This window comes from Musa acuminata, chromosome BXJ1-6 (genome assembly GCF_036884655.1).
Source record: "Musa acuminata AAA Group cultivar baxijiao chromosome BXJ1-6, Cavendish_Baxijiao_AAA, whole genome shotgun sequence".
Taxonomy (NCBI): domain Eukaryota; kingdom Viridiplantae; phylum Streptophyta; class Magnoliopsida; order Zingiberales; family Musaceae; genus Musa; species Musa acuminata.
Window position 1 is genome coordinate 42,755,071 of NC_088332.1, and position 21,019 is coordinate 42,776,089.

At 41.4% G+C, this 21,019-nt stretch overlaps 4 protein-coding genes across 8 annotated transcripts; 2 read left to right on the plus strand and 2 right to left on the minus strand.

Annotated features, from left to right (window-relative positions):
- Nucleotides 1-434: 434 nt before the first annotated feature.
- Nucleotides 435-6,517, minus strand: LOC135677120 (putative oxidoreductase TDA3). 5 transcript variants are annotated; one of them, XM_065189054.1, is made up of 6 exons: nt 5,609-6,517; nt 5,158-5,530; nt 2,435-2,643; nt 2,194-2,292; nt 1,887-2,042; nt 435-829 (listed from the first exon to the last, which is right to left on the minus strand). In XM_065189054.1, the coding sequence occupies exons 1-3, from the start codon at nt 6,498-6,500 to the stop codon at nt 2,580-2,582; spliced, it is 1,329 nt and encodes a 442-aa protein (XP_065045126.1). In that variant the 5' UTR covers nt 6,501-6,517; the 3' UTR covers nt 435-829; nt 1,887-2,042; nt 2,194-2,292; nt 2,435-2,579. The 5 variants fall into 5 exon arrangements, with proteins under 5 accessions (XP_065045126.1, XP_065045127.1, XP_065045125.1 ...); XM_065189055.1 differs by lacking the exon at nt 2,194-2,292; XM_065189053.1 differs by having other exon boundaries at nt 1,887-2,292.
- A 631-nt stretch (nt 6,518-7,148) lies between these two features.
- Nucleotides 7,149-9,456, minus strand: LOC135677870 (9-cis-epoxycarotenoid dioxygenase, chloroplastic-like). Its single transcript, XM_065190283.1, has one exon. It carries the CDS (start codon nt 9,198-9,200, stop codon nt 7,389-7,391), a length of 1,812 nt encoding a protein of 603 aa, XP_065046355.1. The 5' UTR covers nt 9,201-9,456; the 3' UTR covers nt 7,149-7,388.
- Nucleotides 9,457-10,505: 1,049 nt separating this feature from the next.
- On the plus strand, nt 10,506-14,866 carry LOC135677121 (cold shock protein 1-like). Its single transcript, XM_065189059.1, has 3 exons — nt 10,506-11,146; nt 11,800-11,997; nt 14,419-14,866. Exons 1-3 carry the CDS (start codon nt 10,532-10,534, stop codon nt 14,788-14,790), a joined length of 1,185 nt encoding a protein of 394 aa, XP_065045131.1. The 5' UTR covers nt 10,506-10,531; the 3' UTR covers nt 14,791-14,866.
- Nucleotides 14,867-16,387: 1,521 nt separating this feature from the next.
- On the plus strand, nt 16,388-18,748 carry LOC135677122 (F-box/kelch-repeat protein At1g30090-like). Its single transcript, XM_065189060.1, has 2 exons — nt 16,388-16,713; nt 17,049-18,748. The coding sequence occupies exon 2, from the start codon at nt 17,206-17,208 to the stop codon at nt 18,439-18,441; it is 1,236 nt and encodes a 411-aa protein (XP_065045132.1). The 5' UTR covers nt 16,388-16,713; nt 17,049-17,205; the 3' UTR covers nt 18,442-18,748.
- The last annotated feature ends 2,271 nt before the right edge of the window (nt 18,749-21,019 follow it).

The window sequence follows — 21,019 nt, forward strand, 5'->3', positions numbered from 1 at the left end:
TATTAGTATTTTATTATGCATGCATCGAATGAAACATTTAGATGTGTTGAAAATATCAGAATGAAAGACCCCGTATTAATATACGATGAAAATATCATACATGAAATAATTTTATATAATATCAACAACTAAGATATCAATTAAAATATCTCAAAGCATGAATCAAAAGAAGGATGGAGAACCTTCAATGGCACTAACCTCCGGTAATTTTCTCTTAATCAAATCTCCTTCAAACCGAGATAGATGGAAAGGGAACAATTCGGACGGTTTATAAAGATGATATGGAAGGATTTCTATTAAGGTATAAAATTTTAATTTAATTTTAATTTTTAATTTTTAATGAAAAAAATAATGAAGTTATTCTTTATTTGACTATTCAAGGCAGGAAATACAGATTAATTGCTGAAATAAAATTCCTTATAGCAGAATCCATATTAGGAAGCAAATAATGTTATTTCAGTTAGGAAACAAAAAATATAAGATGATTACATTTTTAGTTTTAGAAGGATATACAGTACAATTCAATGTCTCAAGGGAATGCATAAATATTTTTTCCTCAAAAAATAATTATTTTCAAACTTCACTTCCATCTCAACTATGATTCTACTCCCTACTTGAGCTGATTAGAGAGGCCACATGGTAAAGTAATTTTGATCTCAAACCCCAGTTGGAGATTTTAAGAAAGTTGACCACCATATGCTTTGACCAACCAAGTCTTCAAGTGTGGGTCATTGTAGTTGGCATCACTCAAAGCTTTGTCTCCTTGTCCATGAACCTTGTGCTCAAGTATTATCTAAAGATATATTGAGGAAATTATAGTTTCACCAACCTGAAAGAAAAGTAACCCAATACATTAATTATCAAAATGGATCAAGTGGTAGTCAACTGCTCAAATGATTGTTTCAGCAATGATGATTTGTACTACCCAAATGATTGTTTCATCAATTAAAATGAAGCAATTTCACGTTAAAACAACTCACATACAATGAATGCATAATGATGAAAGCGAATAGTAGCACTTGTATCATTTGATTGTCATTAATAGATTGATTCATAGACTAAATAAACTCTCAAATGCCAGAAGAGCTTAATAATTGCTAATATGCTATTCCTTCACTTTGATGTCAATCAATGGTTGGTTAGTTTCAATGAATGTGATATTTGAGTAGTGCATGCCTTCCCTCAAAATTATGTAGATGGAGAGAGCAAAAAATATAGTTGGATAGAGAGAGAGAGAAAGAGAGATCAGAAATGTCTAATATAGGGAGATAGAAGCTTAGAAATGGACTGTCATGTATTAACAAAGCTACATTTTTCTTGAGATCTTCATAAGAGTCTTCACATGAGTTCTCAGGATTTTGAGCCTGTCCTATGTGAGTTCCCTTCAAATTTATGTAGATCATGATTGGCATGGAGAGAGAGAAAGAGGCTGAGACAGAGAGAGAGAGAGAGAGAGAGAGAGTCAAGCGTTTTCCTCTCCTCTTAGTGGGGAAATTGTCATGTGTTTGAGGAGGTTTGTGCATGGTGGAACATTGAACATGCCCTGTATCACCAAAGAGAGAAAATCTAGCTAGAATCTACTCACATGTGTATGGATTATGGAGATTTATATATATATATATATATATATATATATATATATATATATATATATATATATATATATATATATACAAACACATGTACATATATATATATATATATATATATAGAGAGAGAGAGAGAGAGAGAGAGACAGAGTTAAGCCTTATCCTCTGTTCTTGGAAAGAGATTGTTGTGTCCAAGGAAGAAACATGTGCATGGTGGGGACATTGAACATGCCCTGCATCAGCAAAGAGAGAAAATCTAGCTAGAATCCATTCACATGAAGAAGACATAGTTAGTACCAGGCTCAAGCTGCCGACTTCCACGTTATGTGCATGTGGTCAGGCTTAAGAAACAGGAAAGCATTGGTTAATAGCAGAACATGATTCTGGGACCCCGAGCTGCTGCTTGAGCCATTGACTTCAATCTCTTGATTAGAGGACGAGCACATGCTGATCCTGTGAACAACAACAACTCTTTCAGAATCCAAAGGACCCTTTGAGATCAAGCAACTTCAAATGCAGCGAAAAAAAAAGAAAAAAAGAACCCAGCAAATTTCTCGTGTGCCAATTTTATGTGCTATCTTGCCCCGACAAGTCAACCCTAAACCTTTATAATTGTGATTCTCAGAAGCTTAATGGAAGCATTGCAGGTTCTCTGACTCATTAGATTTTCCTTTTTGTTCTCCGTCCAGTTCCCAATTCATCACTGTATAGACAATGAATCTAGACATCAGACTAGTTGTTGCTGCTTGATACATGCACAAAATTGATCATGTTATGGCCAATTAAAAATACACACCAGTTGGGCATGAATAAGATGTATGATAGACGAGTACAAGATGCCAAACCTTTGAATGAGGAAGACTGTGGTATCCCAATTAATTCCATTCCAGAAGTTTGAGAGGCCTTGTGATGACATGTATATAGGCTTCAACGTTTTGGGCCACATGATTAAAGGCTCAGTCTACCGTGACCTGCAGCATGACAAGCTTGTTAACAAGGTCTTATGCCCGACTGCTGTTGAAGTGCTCTTCTCCTGTTTACAGCCATTCGACAACTGCATATATGATCAGTGTATTTGAGCTATGTTAATAATCCAGCCGGTTGCCACTAGCAGCAAACTAGCTGAAGACATACCCTGAGAACATAAAAATGGTGTATCTGATACTTTAGCAGTGTATTCAGAGATGGATGCATTAGTAAAAACTAGAAGTAGCTCATGACATTTATACCCTCATGTCTTTCCTTGGTTGAGACTCCCATCACTAACATATGGACAAGAACAATGAAAAGCAGATGCATCTTTTACTGTGTAGAAGATGATCAAGTATATGCCATAAACCCTGGTCTATCTGTACCAAGAAGAGATATATAGGAAATCCATGCACATATTTCCTCTATTTTATTGCCACAAACTGTAATGTAACTTCTGTAAGCACCTCAAAACCAGATGGCAGAGTCAAATTAGCAATTTTTTCATAGAAGTACAATCTCCATGTTTTGAAGCCAGTTTTGCCTTTACAAGATCATACTTTTGATAGGTGATGATCAATCATAACTGCAGTGTCTAATTTATGATTCTCAGCAAACACAATAAAAGGCTTTCGCATGAATCACTGATAAGCTAGTTATTTAATTAAATTGATTTATAAAATTGCCTCAATTTTTAAAATAAGCTAGCTATTCAATTCAGTCTTGCTAATGCTGAATTCACTGCTAGGCCTTCTACAGTTGACATGTCTAGGGCTGACCCAAAAGCTACAGGCCATCATCATGTGATGCTAACTGAATATCTACTTATTTATCACTCTTTCAGATCATTAAATCAAGTAATTTTTTTCCACAGAGATATCCAGAACAAGTCCAGACAGGATTATTGAAGCTAATTTCCTGGTAGTGTTATTGATGCTACGCATTGAGAAGCTTTGAAGCCCTCATCTTCTAATGATCCATATATGTGAGTCCACCCAGGAAGTTTCTGCAACCTCAACGACCGGTAGTGCAAAGCATAACCTTCCATCTTCATAATGTTGGGGATTCTAATTAGGATGTTCCTCTTGCCATCGGCAGCTCTGTTGCTGTGGTTCATTCCACAATGTTGCTGACATGTCATTTAAGAGAGTAAAAACCTGTTGGACTTCATGACCAAATATCTCCCATGATGTTCTGCTATATAATCAGAAACTTACTTTCAACACTACTCTAGCAAGTTCATTAGCTTATAATTTTCTGATTTTTCTCTAGAGCTTAGTAGCTTGACTACATATTACCATCTTAAGTGAAAGTCTCAGTCTTTCACACATTAAATTCAATTGGAAGTTAAAAACCTGAGCCACACTAAATGCTTCCTACTTCAAACTTTCTAGCATAAATGTATGATCGTATTGAAATGCTAACTCTCATAATTGAAGTGGCAGTGGAATCAATCATGCAGGATTGCATGCACTAGTACCAAGTATCCTAGTTGGACAACGATCAAAAAGTTAAATTAGGTTCACAATTTTATGTTTTTCAAGTTGAGATAACGGGTTTGAATGACTGTAACTACAAAATCCTGGGAATTTTACTCGTTACACTTGGAAGTGTTCCTCCTAGTTATGGTACATGACGTAGACCAAATCTATCGCATCCACAAAGTCCCATTCACTTTCTGCCATAGATGCCCCAGTTTAAGAAAACTGGGAGTTTCAATGGCCTTCAAAAGAGGCAATTGACCAGCATTAAAAAAAACAGGGGCGCTGCATCTGAACCAAGTCTAGAGGCTAGCAGCTAATTTCATTCTGAAAATAGTGTATTTGATGTAAATTTTAGCAGTACATTTGAAGAATAATAACCACTGAAGATTAATTGATTCAAAGCATCACCAGCAAAAGGATGGAATGTTCACCACTAAGTTGGTTGACATTATACCAGCATTTCGACACTGACAAGTATTATGAGATTAGCGCTGAGACCGGCAAATGGAGGTTTTTAAGCAGTAAAAAAAAAGAGCATATCATGAGTAAACAATAAATAAGGAAACACTGTGCTTGAGTTTGAACAGTTGACGACAAGGTTTTCTAAGCAATGAAATATGAGGTCATTTATAGCAGATAATACTCAAACACTAAATCTTTGGGAGTTTATTGCAATATGCTGGATTCAAGGTTTTGAAAACAAAAAAGAAACTCGATAACAGGATCCAAGGACGAGTTAGTATTGCTCAAATTTGCAGTAGCAGGATAGTTTTCTACTTAATACTTTTCAATTTGACTCACTGTTGATTCACTCAGTCACTACTTGTTACAGCTCTTGTCGCAGATTATCTGGGTAGTAAACAAAATCACACATTGATAAAGGCAGGAAAAGCAGCATATAAAAGTCCACAAGTTCACTTTATTAACTTGAGTTTGGAGTACATGCAAGCTAACACGAATGTAAAAGGGCAGTCGCTATTGTTGCCATTGGATTTCAAATCCTTATCACTATAATGACAAAGATTTGCAACCGCCGCTACTTATTATTTTTCACTAAACAGTGGCAAATTGAGCAAATTCGCACTGATTTCTAGTTAGGGAATTAGACTCCTTGCCTGGTGCGCCTGCGGAGAAACCTGGAGGGACTGAAAGGTTTGAGATCAGCAGTGGTGGAGTGACCTTCTAAGATGAGTTCGGCAAGCGAGGATCCGGTGGCAGGGCCATTCAGAATCCCCCAGCAGCTGTGCCCAGTCGCAATGTAGCATCCCTTGACCTCGGGAATCTCCCCAATTACAGGCAATCCGTCATCCGTGCACGGCAAACAGCAAGCTTGCTCTGCCACCACGTCCACCTCCCCCTCTTTCAGATGACACGACACAGTGCCCGCTATCTTATGCAGCATCGCGATCGATTCCCTCTCTCCCACGATCTCTTCGGGATCGTCGGGCACCTCGTCTTCCTTCGACATACCGCAGATGTACACTTCTCCTGCACCATCAAGCGAGAGCTTTGATTTATCGAGAACTACCAGAAGAAACCAACAGCATGCATTTCTTTGTTTGTTACCTGTGGGTCTTGGATAGACTTCGGGGTCCAAGGTCTTGGCCCCAGGCGCTGGTTGGTAGGTGAGGAAGAGGGCGTGAGGGGTAATGGCGGCGGGGGATTTCGGCCGGAGGACGATGCTATGAGCCTTGAGGCTCGAGACGTTAAAGAGGGAGGAGACGATGGGCGATCGATTCGACCACGGACCGAGGGCTAAAACCACAGCGTCCGCCTGAATGAAAGGGCCGCCGCCGCCCTTGAGAGCCACACCAACAGCCCGGCCGTCCTCCACCTCTACCCGGTCCAACTCGCCGATCACCACCTCCACCCCGTGCTCCGCGGCGGCGGCGGAGAGGAGTGTCCGGGTGAAGAGCTGTGGATGGACTTGGGCAGTGGTATCAGTGGTCCCGATCGTCCGCGGCGGCCGGACCGCGGGGCCATCGACCCATGGAGGAAGGGAAGGCGAGGCCGGAGCGACCGCCGCGGAGGATGCGTCGGGGAGGAGGGAGAGGGAGAGGGTGTCGAGTGGTCGATAGCCGTAGTTGGTGGGACCGTCGAGGGCGGCGGCGAGGGAGCGGTGGAGGTGGAAGCTAGCGCGGGCGAGGCCACCAAGGGGGCTACCATCGCACCAGTCGAGGGCGAGGAATCCACCGGCCTTTCCGGAGGCGGCGCAGGCGACGGCGGACTTCTCCACCACTGTGACGCGGGCGGTGCCCTTCGTCGCGAGGAAGTAGGCGGTGCACGCGCCGATGACGCCGCCCCCGCAGACCACCACCCGCTTCCCCTCCGGGGACTCAACCCCGCTGCCTCCGGCGATGGCGGCGGAAGGCGCCGAGGATACGGAGGCCATGGCGAGGATGGACGGTCGAGATCGGTGAAGAACCGAGAGCCAGGCAGTGGATAACACTAGAAGCATCTCTTGCCTACCTTAGGAATGAATTCGCATTTATTATTATTATTATTTTATTCTCTTTTCAGTCTATTACATCCACAATGAAGCGAGAAAATATATTTTCTGAAAGATAACGTCACGTCAACTAACTGCTAAAAAGAATCTGTTTATTGTTCACGTCGTAAAATTATATATATATATATATATATATTGACAGAAAAATCTCACGTCAAATGCTAATGATGATGATGCCGTGATGCGAACACGTGGATTGCCACATCACTTTTAACAAGTTTCAGGGGTGACTCGGTGGTCATGTGCTATCTTCGTGTGCGCTGTGTCGACCTGTCGACTATCGTGGGTTGAGTCGGGAACTTAGCGATGCTCGTCTTGGTATGGAAATGATTCTTGCAACGACTTAAGTTACGATTTAACAGCATAAATTGATACGAAAAGCAACCTAATATATATAAAGTTGATGTATCCAAATATAATAATAATATATTTCCATGAGGAAGGTGAATTATATAACTCAATCGAACCTATTATCGAGTACAGAAATCAATATAATCAAGTGAGATGTTCCGAAGTAAGCCCTATTTATCATCACACAAAGTAGGATTCATTCTAAAAACTCCATCGTCATCAGAAGTTATGAATCGATCGATCAAGTTGGAGCACAAAGGATTTGATCTCTTGCAATCGATTTGTATTTCTTGGCAACTGATTACATGTGGTTACTAATAAGAAAATATATACTCAATATTCAAGAAATTTTATACATAAAACATCGTGAAGTCTTGCATTAACTTATTCTAACAATTAATAAATTGGAATATTGAAATTAAAATGCGGGGGTTTTCAATCAAGCAAGAAGAATGTGTCAGCTGAAGCAACGAATCAATTGCGCTCCTAAGCCTGCGATTGCAAGTCCTTGGAGGCCACGAAGGTGCCGTGGAAGCCGTAGGGAACCCGGGACGGCAACCTCACCGCTGCCTCGAGCCTCATGTCGCCGGCATTCACGATCAGTAGCTCCGACTCCGACGTTCGCTCGTCGTGCATGAAGGTGAGGACGTAACCATCGTCCTCCCTCGACAGCACTCCCGCGTTTCTTGGCACGAAGCAAGGCTCGCCGCCGTACCTGCTCTCGCCGAAGAGGAACTTGCTTACTTCTCCCGTGGAGAGGTCGACCTTGGCGAACCCCGACACCTTGGGCCATGGCTCGGCGATGGCCAGGTAGGCGTAGCGGGTCTTCCTCCCCAGCTTGTTCCTGTTCACCATACCGGCTTCGAGGTTGAGTTGCGATGACAGTAGGGGGCGCCGTGTGGATTTGCCGGTTGCGAGGTTGAGCCGGATCTCCGAGAGTACGCTTCGAAGGCTTTCTTCGCAGTCGTTGAACACAGAGTCCGGTGGCGTCATGCAAGAGCCGATGACCACCACCTCGTGGGTCGTCGGCTCCTCCCACGCGTTCCATAAGTGGAAGCAGAAGCAATCGGGGACGTCGATCCACTTCATCTCCGATGCGTCGCGGGCGCGCTTGGGCAGAATTCCGAAACGTGCCATCTTCTCGCGGTCGTAGATGACCGGAGAGCCGCCATGAATCATCTCCTGGAGCTTGAACACCACCTGCTGGTCCGGAACCACGACGTGGTTCTCGGTGATGGCGAAGTCATGCATCATGGTCGGCTGCTCGAGGGGGATCTCGACGTCGGGGGACTTCTTGCCGTCCGGAGAGAAGTAGAAGTACTTGAGGTAAGGCTTCCGGACAACGTCGTAGCAGAGAGCGAACAACTCGCCGGTGGATGGATCGAGCTTCGGGTGGGCGATCATGGAGGAGCAGAGCTGGCCGTTGAAGTCATAGCGCTCGACCGTCTCGAGGTCACCGGAGAGAGTGATTCTAACGTGGTAGGGGACGTCATCCTCCGACATGGCGAGGAGGCGATCGTTGAAGTAGACGAGGCCAGCGTTGGCCACCCCGGTGCCATGCGTGGGGTCGACGAGCCCGAAGAGGCCTCGAGCCATGAAGAGGAGGAGACGGGCAACGCCAGAGTGGCCGTGGAGCTCGCCAATGGCCTTGGGGAACACCGGCTTACCGATGGCGCGCTCCTGCCGGAGGCGCTCCGTCTCAGTGTACCGGCAGGCATACGTGGCGGCGCCATCACGGATTTGGACGGCGTGGATCATGCCATCACCGTCGAAGAAGTGGTGGCCGGCGACAGGCTCGAATAGAGGGTTGGCGCCATTTCGGACGTACACGCCGTCGAGGGAGGCAGGGATCCGGCCATCGACAGGAAGCTTGCGGCAGGGAGGCCGCTCATCCACCGGGCCGAAATTGCCAGCAATCTGAACAGCGGGGTCGGCGGTCCTCGGAAGCGGCCGGCGGCGCTCGAGTACGTTCGATATGAAGACGTCCTCGACGGCGTCCAAGGCTGCGGCAGCCAGCCGCTGGAAGATGTTCCACCTGCTGGGTCTCATGATCCGGTCATCGCCATGGTGTTTCGATCGTTCCAGCCTCGACGGGAAGTCCTCTGTCAGATGCGCTAGTGGCGGATAGAAGGTGGAGGTGGTGGCGAAGCAGAGGAGGGACTCGAAGGAAGCGGAGCAACGGACTGAGCTAGCGGTAAAGGATTGCTTTCTCGTTATCTTAATGCATCTCGACCTACTCGGGCCCAACACTGCAACGGAAGAAGAAGAACTGGCAACATTGCAGACAGCAGAAAGCATAGCTCGGACTTGGGAGCTGAAACTGAAGGATTAGGAATTTAACTGAAGTGGAAGTGCTGCCATTTGGGAGAAGGAAGGAAGCAATTTATAGAGCGTGGGTATGAGTGGGGAAATGGGGTCTGATGTGAACGGTGCACATCGGGAGAATTGTGGTGAGGCAAGTGGCCAAGTCACAGGCTTTTCTCTGTGTGTTCAAGTCTTGCCCTTCCGTCGCCTCGCTCTCGGCGATGGCAACCACACCGCTGCTTCTGTGCAGTTCTGCATGCCTCCCCTTCTCTTGTCATCTTCTCCTGTCTGTGGATCAAAGGTTTAAGCAACATAGATATCACAGAATCCGATTTGTTATTACAGAAATGCTTCCTAACAACAGGATCTCGAATCATAAGAGAAGTCAAAAGAGATCTTGACCTAATTCATTGCCGGGGGAACAATAATTGCAGACATAGTTCTGCAGACAAAAAGCTATGCCGCGTTGACTGAACCATGCTGTTAATGACGCATCAACGTCCCAAAGATGTGCAGCTTTGCAATGTGGATTCCTGTGTGAGATGTGGCTGTCGCGCATTCACTGGCTCCCAAAATTTGTGGTCTTCGTCGATGATTAGCGTTCGAGTGACCGCCCACGTTTTGGCACTACAATTTCAACACGGTGTTTTGACAAGGAAACGAACCAAGTTTTACGGAGTCAAATCTTAGTCCAAGTCGAGTTCAGTGTCGAAAAATAGTTGGGTTCGAGTGGGTCTCGTGAAATTGCATCCATAGCATACCCACAAAAGGTTTTGTTTCGGAATCAATAAATTAATTTAGAGGGTCAAATTCGAATAAGACTAATATTAATAAGTAAAGGATAATCACTAGTGTAATCATTTAGGTAAAAGAACAAAAACAAAAAATATTCACAACCCTTAAAAAAAAAAAATTTATTTATTACTCTTTTTTATTTTTTTTCTTTCCTATACCCCCTTACGTCATTCTGACCGTCAATAATTTTTTTATCATAATACGTTGCTCGTTTGTTGACCCTTCGATGTTATACGAAACGAAGGATATTTATAATAAATAATTTAAAAAATTAAATAAAAATTATAGATGATAAAAAAGGGCTGTAAAATAGTAATTTAGAAAAAAAAAAGGTTGTAGGTGCTATAATGGTAAAGGACCAAATTTTTATGTTCTTTTAGAATATTTTTAGGTGGACCATTTTGTCCCTGCAGTATTGCAAGGGGTGATGTGGTCTTTCCGCGTCTACTACACGCGTGGCCACTTATCAGGGCGACGTTACCCGCGAAGCGTTTCAGGGTGCTGAGGAGGACAATTTTTAGAAGGCGAAAATGATCGCGCGAAATCCGAATGCCCGCGAAAAATTCGATATTTTTGTACGGGAGTTCGGGCGTCGAGTTCGAAGCGTCGCCCAGATGATCGAGGTGATAGAGGACGAAGCTGTCTTCCTGTCGCTGGTGGAAGCGGCAGAGGCCGCGGTGACCCGAGGAAGCGCTAAGCGCCAGAAGGTCTCCTCCTCCTCCTCTGCTTCTGCTTCTGCTATCCCAGCCGCCAGCAACCCCGCCGTCGAGGAGGGTTCCTATATGGCTGCGCTCAGAGGCAGTCACAGCTCCCTCTGGCAGCAGCAGCAGTCGAAGCTCGGCCGAAAGAAGGACAACAGCAACGGTGGTATCCGAACCGGTAACAGTCCCTCGCCCATGTCGTCTTCGACCGGTGGCGGCGCCTGCTTCAAGTGCGGTGTGGAGGGGCACTGGGCGAGGGACTGCGACGCCCCGCGCGGAAGGGAGTGGGGAGGAGGGTTGGCTTCCGTTGGCGCTTCCTCTGGCAGAGAGGAGGGGGAGGTCCCAGAGAAGGCTTGCCCTTGTGGGTCGGGAAGTTGTCTTGTTCGCATTTCCAATACTGCCAAGAACCCGGGGCGGAAGTTCTATACCTGCCCTCTTAAAGTGGTGAGCGTTTGGTCCTCTCGCGCCAACTTCATTTGTCAGCCATCTGTTCTAACCACTGGTGAAAATACATGTCTTTTACCTGTTTGTTGTTTATCCGCAGAGAAGTTCTCTGGTGAGGAGTTGAAAATGACGTCTCATTTTAACATAATTAATCCAAATATTTTAGGAACATAGAATGTTAATTTCTTCCAAGAATGTCGTTTAGATTCTTTGCCTGATAGGTGAAGATTCAACTGGAGAAGGAAAGTGTTTTGCTACTCCAGAAACATCTCTTTTCTTTTTTTAACAGTAATGCTGAGTCTCGATGGTTTACCGATACTTTGGCTTACGATACTTAGGCGCAGTGGAAACAAGGAACTATCTTTTATGTGGTGCCATATTAGAGAAAGGTTTAAGTGCATCGGATCAGCGAGTTCTTCATGTCTTGTATTCTTCCCAATTTGTACTTGTGAAGAGGCTGTGGTCTTTTATTGTGCTTTCCCCCACTCTTTCTAGCTAGCTGCTTTTGGTTGATTGGAAATGAGACTTTGGAGCTATCTTCTTTCTCTTGATTGGCCTTCTGTCATTTAACAAACTACTTGGTAGCTTAACAACGCTACAGACCTGACATTCCTTTTGAATTTTGGGATTTTGCTGATAACTCTTTTGTCCAGGATAATGGGGGATGCAACTTCTTTGAATGGTGTGATAACCCGATATCGAGCCATCCTTCTCAAAATCCCATGAATCGTCAATCTAGCTTGCCAGTTCCAGATCTTCAATGTCCATGTGGTGCTGGATCTTGCTTGGTGTTGGTTTCAAGAACTGGAAAGAATGGAGGTCAGCAGTATTACCGCTGTCCGCTAGATGAGGTATTCTAAACAAACTTATCTGCAAGCTCTATTTTAAATGTATTTTTTCATCCTTTGCTGCAAATCCAAAGAGCATATCTCTCTTTAACTTTTTCTAGCATTGCTTTTTCAAAGTCTGAACCATATTATGTTTCTTTTTCTTCAGATGGACTAATCTTTGTTATTGTCAAGCAGTTGTTTATTTAGAACAATAGAACTATCTCTGAATCTTACTGCTCTTACAAATTGTCATTTAGTTTTAAGGTAAGGTGAGGGTCACTAAATATAGTCATTTGTTGTTTGTTCTTCACCTATTAAGAACTAGCATAAGATAACTAAAATTGATTTGAACATTTTCACCCCACCAACTTATTGATGCAACAAGAACCAATGCTTATGTTTCTTCTCTATGCTCATCCAATGTATGTGAACCTTATATACCAATTATCCACTTATGTTTCTTTTCTATACTTATGTTTCTTCTCTCTTTAACTTTCTCTAACATCGCTTTTTCAAATTTTGAACCATATTATGTTTCTTTTCTTCAGGTGGACCAATCTTTATTATTGTCAAGCAGTTGTTTATTTAGAACAATAGAACTATCTCTTAATCTTATTGCTCTTACAAATTGTCCTTTAGTTTTAATATAACACACCAATTAGTCTCATATCTGAAGTGGGTAAGATAAAAATTGATTTATAAAGGATCCGATAAGTGTACTATTATCAACTTCAGCTTAAGCATTTTGATCAGTGGTTTAGGTCAAACGAAGTTGATAGGCCAATTAGCCCATCAAGCTTGAGTCATGATATTTTTGGATTGTTTTGGAAGTTCTAAGATAAAGAGAAACTATAAATTGAGCAAGTGCAATTTTTGGCTCAATGAAGTTATGTTTATTGGTTATGTAATTTTTAGTGCCGATATATTTGTTAACCCCTAGTAGATTGAAGTTGTGATGAATTGAAAGCGATCTTTTAATGTTTTAGAGATCAAAAGCTTTTTGGGTTTGGTTGGATATTATAAAATATTTGTAGAAGACTTTTTAAAAATAACAGTACCTTTGATCATGTTGACACAAAAGAATGTAAATATCATTGCTCGGGTCATGACATTTGGTATCAGAATTGACCAAGTAATTGGGCATGGTGAGGTGGCTCCAGTAGGAAAGGGTTACCTGTAGACGGAGTCAAAAGACTCGTTACAGCGTGAAGCCACCATCGGGTTACACATCATATACACTATATTAGGGTTTGATCTGTGTAATGTTGAGCCTTAATGAGGACGCTCAGCCCTTGAGTGAGAAAAATTATAATACTTCCATTAGTCTCACATCAAAAGTGGACAAGGTTAAGAGTGGCTTATAAGGGTCTAATGAGCGTATTACTATCGACCTCAGTTTAAGTATTTTTGCCAGTGGTTTGAGCCAAATGAAGTTGATAGGCTAACTAGTCTATCAGGCTCGGGTCGTGACATTTAAGGTAAGGTGAGGGTCACTAACTATGTTCATTTGTTTTTTTCTTATTTACTTATTAAGAACTAGTAGAAGATAACTATAATTGATTTGAACATTCTCAACCCACCAACTTATTGATGCGACTAGAACCAATACTTATGTTTCTTCTCTATACTCATCCAATGTATGTGAACCTTATATACTAATTAGCCATAATGTTTGCAGTATTATAGTGTTGTTTCCGATAAGCTGTTTGGAAACTTTTATCTGTGTATGTTTTGGTCATAGTTCTTGAAATTAACACTAATTTTCCTGTTTAATCAATAAGTGTTCGACATATTTCATCTACTTTATTAGCCCTTATTTGAAATTTGTGCCAATTTCATACTGAAAAAGCTTTAACATGCAATTCTATGTAGTCAAAGATCTCTTAAAACAAGAGTATTATTGTTGCTTTTCTACGATATATGTTCTAAATTAAAATTTTAAGGATCTTCTTGAACCTTTTAGTTGATCAAGTCAATGAGTTTGATGTTTGCATGAAATTGTGTACTAATACCTTGAACATAGTTTTGAAAGGAAATTAATGTTTTGTTATTATGAAAATAAGGTTGAAATTTTGTCTTGTAATGATGACAGAATGTGATAAAACACAACTTGGAGGAAAACTTCCTTTAATTTCGTTACTTGTCTATTGTTAGGTCAAACAAGTAAAACATAGGTGCTGAAAAATGTGCTGTTAAAAGTATGTATACTTTGGAGGCTCCACCTTCCTACTTTCTGATTACTTTTTTCGAATAGGTCCATGCAAATAAAATAACTGTGTTATTCTAACAAAATGTGTTATTCCAAAGTGCTTAGTGCTCCATTAGGGATTTGACCTTTAATGATCATTGTCTCATTGAATACTGTTTAAATCTTCATTTTCTCATTGCATGATGTGTTTTCATTTGACGTTTTCTGTCTGCACCCTCTGCCTTATATTTTAGGGGAGTAGAAGTTGTGGCTTTTTCAAATGGTGCAATGACCAGGGTGCTTCCACCATTGAACATGCATTTGCTTCTAAGAATCATGGCGCACATGAAAACGCAGGCAGCAAGTTGTCTTCATCTTGTTTTAAATGTGGGCAAGAAGGGCATTGGTCCAGGGATTGTCCCAAGCAATTATTGAGTAGCTCTGTGGACATGGGAGGAAAGCATCTTGGTTCCACAGCCTCTAATACATGTTTCAAGTGTGGTAAGTCCGGTCACTGGGCTCGAGAATGCCCTGCTGATGATGATCTTGGTGTCTTTTCTGTCACCCCCAAAGGGACAAAAGCTTGTAAGACGTACAGTGCTTATAACTCTAAACGGTATGGATAATGAAGTCAGTTGTTAGTTGTTATTGTAAAGCACACTCATGATGCGAAGATGCCAGTTACCTAGCCTTTTACATTTAGATCCTTGTGCCGTATGGTCTCTTTATTTCTCTAGTTTTCAATTCATTAAGACCTACTGGTGCAATTTCTATTCGTGAATCTGCTTAAGCTGCCATGACCAGTTCCAGATGTTCTTGTAAATGAACAAATTTGTAGTGTTTCATTTGTGCCATTTGTACTTTTGAAACATATTGATATAGTTTCTCTTGAACAACATCAGTCTGGAGCAGAAAAAATAAGTCATTAGCTTTTCATACATCGAGCATGGCAGCTGTTGGTTATAGTTCTGAACCTCTTGATGTTGCATAGAACTTCTACATCTTGAGGTAAAGGCTGGTGGTGCAACTCTTGGAAACTTTATCCTCCTTGCTTGTATTGTTACTAAATAATAGACTTTGAATTTAGTTAGCATGATTGACTGAAGAAAAAATTATGATGGCTATGCCATTTTCGGTTGTCTCAATAGATTTTAAACCTCTACCCCTCCACTTGTTGGTATTAGTTTCATGTCATTGAATTCTTGGGTAGATTCAATTCATTATTTGGTGAGAGTTCCTTGCAAACTTAATGAAACAGCTTAAATCTTTCAGCTTTTAACTTGCATGGGTCCTTCATTTTAGCTTTTAAAATTTTTCTTCTTATCTTTGTAAATGTAGGCAGGGTAGGATTTCCACCTATTTTTAGTCTAAATGTGAAATCTAAAGTGATGTCTCTGAGTTCATTTGATTTATATGGAGTCTGATATGGACATTCTACCTGTTGGTCTTGTTTGGTGTAGGCAATCTTACTCTGTTCCTCCTGCTGACTAGGATTCTTGAGATGAAGTTAATATATAAAGACAGAGATGTCCTTCTGTGGACAAAAACATTCTCCCTTTCTCTCACTCTCTCTCTTATTATTATTATTATTATTTTGTGTCATGAGCAGTGAGCATGTGAGGGGTCTAATGGTCATATTGGCCCTTGCAGATTCCACATGCCAGCAGGAACCATGTGTTGCCTGACCCCAAGGAGTCTCTTTTTCTCCGAACAAAGGTACAATGTGACACTGCAACTTATCATGGTGATTTATGTATCATGAGTCCCCTGCACATCTCATAAACAATGGGTGTTTTGTCCTTTGAATTTTAATGCACTTTGTCTTTGGCCAACTCTTAGGTAGGAAAAGTTCACCATTATTGTTTATTAAAATTGGCAGCTTTTCTAAGTTTCAGATCTCATATTAATGGAATTGTCAAGCATAAAAATCACTTTTTTTCTTTATTGTTTCTCACAAATTATAACATTTTGAAAAAAAAATAAAACAGTTGTCAAAGATTATAGTCTAAAAATTTCTTCTTTTTTTTTTTTTTTGAAGTTGACAAGATTTTTGATCTCACCATCTTCCTATCAAGAATTTTAGTACTTTCATTATAATCCGAAAAACAAATCATTACATCAAATAATCTAAATAAAAATGGATATTTATCTCAAATTAGATCGACGCTAACCGAACTGGATGGAACCAAGTCAAATTAATTGCATCCCTACCCACCCTACCCACCGACTCCGCTGCACAAAAACTCAGAAGGTCAAAAGCAAGGCTGGGATGGGATGGTGGCGCTGAAGTGAGGCCATCTGTATGAATTCTTTCCGATGGTATCTCATACCCCCCACTGTCCCAAACTGGTTGACGATGGACCACATCCTAATCGGATCAAACACAAGAAATAGATTCCCCGAACCCCTCCTCCCCACCCTCCCTTTTTCCTCCTCTTCTTTCCTCGGGGTTTGGTGACTCCAGTTGCGGACAAACCCTCCTTTCAGACAAAGGGAGCAAAGGATGTCCTGCTAGTCTTCCACAAGTACCAAGCTTTGTGATCTTCCAGGTACGAATTGATCCTTAATCATGTGTATGGGCTTTTTTTCATTTGAGTTTTGGCTTCAAAATTTGTACCTTTCTTGGTGGATGAGCTTTTGGATGGAGACTGTTTCTTTTGTAAGATGGTTCTTGTTCTATGGTCATCTCCTCCCTGTGATTTAGTTTTAGGTGTGGGGTATTTTATGGATGTTATCTTGCAGAAAGAAATATTGTGCATGCATAAGAATTTAGGGTGGTGAAATTTTTTTTCTTTTCTTTTGCCTACTGGTTTGTTCACCTTAAATTGGTTACTGGCTCATGAAGAGAAAGAAAGGAAAAGATTAATTGGACTTTCTGAAACAGGTTTGGAGAAGCTAGAAATTAGGGTTTTGCAATTGTGAGGAGTAAGGGCTGGTTCTGCACTCAGAATCGTTGGCCTTTCTTGTCCCCAAGAGAACGGTGGAAGAACCGCTTGTGGTTGTTAATCGAAACCCTAATAATCCTTGATAGATAGGCGAAGATGCGCCGAGTTCGGGTCTCATCCCATCAAACCCCTGTGCACAAGCTTGGGGATTCCCAGATGAAACTGTCACCCAAGTTCAGATTGGCCTTGACCCCATCACCTCCACCCTACCATTCTCCTCCAGCATCGGTGGAACCAGCAGCAGCCATGGAGTCAACCGCCCTCATCCCTGGCCTTCCCGATGACATTGCGCTTAACTGCCTCCTCAGGCTGCCCGTCAGCAGCCATGTATCCTGCCGACTTGTCTGCCGGAGGTGGCACCAGCTGCTTGCCAACAAGGAGTGCTTCTTTAGCCAGAGGAAGGCTCTCGGTTTCCATGACCCTTGGCTCTTCACCTTGGCCTTCCACAGGTGCACTGGGAGGATCCAATGGCAGGTCCTGGACCTCACCCACCTGTCTTGGCACACCATTCCAGCCATGCCCTGCAGGGAGCGCGTGTGCCCTCGTGGATTCGGCTGTATTGCAATTCCTCCAGATGGCACGCTCCTTGTCTGTGGTGGGTTGGTCTCTGACATGGACTGCCCTCTCCACCTGGTACTGAAGTATGAGATATACAAAAATCGTTGGACGGTCATGAGTAGAATGCTTGCAGCAAGATCTTTCTTTGCCGGTGGAGTGATCGATGGCCGAGTCTATGTCGCCGGAGGATATAGTACAGACCAGTTTGAGCTTGACTCGGCAGAGGTTCTAGATCCTGTTAAGGGGAATTGGCAGCCTGTGGCGAGCATGGGCATTAACATGGCCGCGTATGATTCTGCTGTACTCAACGGGCGGCTTTATGTGACCGAAGGTTGTGTGTGGCCATTCTTGTCCTCCCCGAGAGGTCAGGTCTATGACCCAGAAGCCAACAATTGGGAGCCCATGGCTGTTGGGATGCGGGAAGGCTGGACAGGTTCAGGTGTCGTCATCTTTGGTCATCTGTTTGTGATATCCGAATACGAGAGGATGAGGTTGAAGGTGCACGATGTGGAGTCCGATTCATGGGACACCGTTGAGGGTTCGTCCATGCCTGAACGAATCCACAAACCTTTCTCTGTCACTTCTGTTGGTTCGAAGATCGTTGTTGTCGGTCGAGGTCTTCATGTTGCTATTGGGCAAGTAGAGAACAAGGGTTACTGCAATTCTGATGGGAAAATGAAGAAGCAGAAATTTTCCATTCAATGGCAAGAAGTTGATGTGCCACCAGAATTCTGTGACTTGACACCCTCCAGTGCCCGGATTTTGTATGCTTGATTGTCCGTGCGATAAGGTAAATGTACTACTTTCTATGTCGAATACGTCACTGAAGGATTACAGTCACTGAAGGGCTTCTAAATGCGTTGTAAACTAGTGTTGGAATTGTGTAGTAGATCTGTACAGCAGCGACTATCGGTGAATACGATGTGCCTCCTTGTAATGGTGATTTGTGGTCGTTGTGAAGGAATGTCTTTGAATGTGGAGTTACTAGTTTGTAGCTTGTTCGTGATTTAGATAAGTTGTCAACCAATCTTGTATACAATCTTTTGTCTGCTATTCTTGATTCTGTGATCTATCATGCTTATCTTAGTGAGCCCACTATTATGAGTTAATTCAATGAGCTGCAGACTTTGGCATTGAAATGTCATTGCCATGATACTATTATTATTAATTTTTACCTCATGACTCTGAGGATCTGACTCTGATACTTGTATTTTAGCCACTTCAAACAGGGAAATTTGGCAACTGGATTTGAAGTATGTTGTTGATCTTTTGTCATCAGTATCTGACTTGGGAGCCCTCAGTGAGCTACATCTGTTGGTATTTATTGAAAGTAGTCAAGGAAAGGTGGACCTTTTGTGGGCTGAAGGCATCTAAGAATTCACAGATGTATCATCTTCACACATCAATTGTCTGACCTGTGGCTGCCATTCCTTAGCCAGCAGACAGACTTTTGAAAAATTACATATTGAAAACTGTTCTCATACTGTTCCCTTGATCATATGGTAGCACAAAGGGGCATGTCCTTATCTCAATACCATTCACATTTTATAAGACAAGCTCAGCGGGGACAAACCGATTTGATGATCTCATGTATGTTCTCATTGTCCCAAGCACACCAAGAGAATCCAATGCATCTACCTTCACTAAAGAAAGAGAGAAAAAAATGGGAATCACATTGAAATAGAGCTTGATGTGTTCCCAAATCCTTTAAAGCTTTGAATAGATGGACTGGTATCAACACACCTTCTATGTCACATGCTTTGTGGAAAAACAAAAGATGTTGCATTGAGCTGTAGTAGGAATGCAAACAACTTGCATTACAATTGTAACTATAGATTTTACTATTGCATATCAATTTGCAATAGTAAAATCAAAAATAAAAATATATGGTCGATAAATTTATACCATAATATATAATGTATTAGTCTACTAGCGACATTCCAGACTCATTTATCGAGGATTTATAATTTAATATTATATACAATCTTTTTTACACAAAATATTAGTCGATCAAAGCCACTCATCAAAAGTTGAGGATTTCAAACTTCATCTAATAAATTTTATATCTAAGATAATAATATGACGATGATCTAAAATCTTATCCGATAAATTTGTAGAGCTTGTTTCTCATATGATTGAAATCAAATTTAGAATTTAAATTTATATATCTAAAATATTGGTTTAGTGATAATATATTATATCTTTTCACCAAATATTAAGGGTTCAAGATTGACATCCAATAAAAAAAAAATTGACATTCCAAATATGATTTTTAAATATTTTTAAAATTATGGAGGGTTCAATATATATACATATATTTATGATTTGATGTGAAAATGATTTGATTGGATTCGCCATTCGGCCTTTGTGGACGGTGGTGGGTGTGCGATCACGTGAATTGATCACATGAAACACATGCAACGCCGTGGTCATCCCCTCACTCGCGTTCCCAAGTTGGGGCGACTTGAAAGCCACCACCAGCGGACATGCAAGACTTGCCGCCCATCACGCTAATCCCCTTCCACCAACGGTGAGCATACGTCGTAAGAAGCAAACCGTCTTTGATGACGCAAGTCATTTAATGTTCTACGGACGAATGGAAAGAGTTTTTGCTTAATGAAAAAAAGAACCTTCAAAAGTAAGTATTAGTCGTAATATAAATGTTCTATTCTTTCAAAATTTGATGGAATAGTACAAAAGAATACAACTTTATTTTCGATAAAAAAAAATATAAATATCTTTATTCAAGGTTTATGTGATACAGTGTACTTGAATTTAAATCTATATTAACTTTTAATTTGTTTATTGCAAATGATACCAATATATATAATATATATATTTTTCCTACATGAACAACAAGTTTTAAATTGTTACATTTAATTCAGGGTTTATTCTAATTCAAATACAATACCTGACATTTTGACCAGTCCTCTCTAGACTGATGTTGGAATTCCATAAAGTTATTGGAATTCCACAATATTTGGTCCATATTTTTAATTGTAATTTTAATTATATTATTGCGATAAAGGTTATATAATATTATTGTAGTTTTCATAAAATATTTTAAAGTATTTTTATGGTGGATACAAGTATTAATTGAGGTCTAATATATATATATATATATATATATATATAATATTAATGAATTATTTTTGCTAATAATTGATTCTTGGATTATGGAAAACGTTCTGGAAGAAATAGGAAAAGAAGAAACAAAGAAGAGGACTAAGAGAAAGGAAAAAAAAAAATTGAAGATGACGAGAAAGACGAGCATCAAAGCAGACGAATAGGCTACGACGAAGACCTCCTCGCCACTTCACCAACTACGTTTTGACTCCTGCAACGCGTTTGT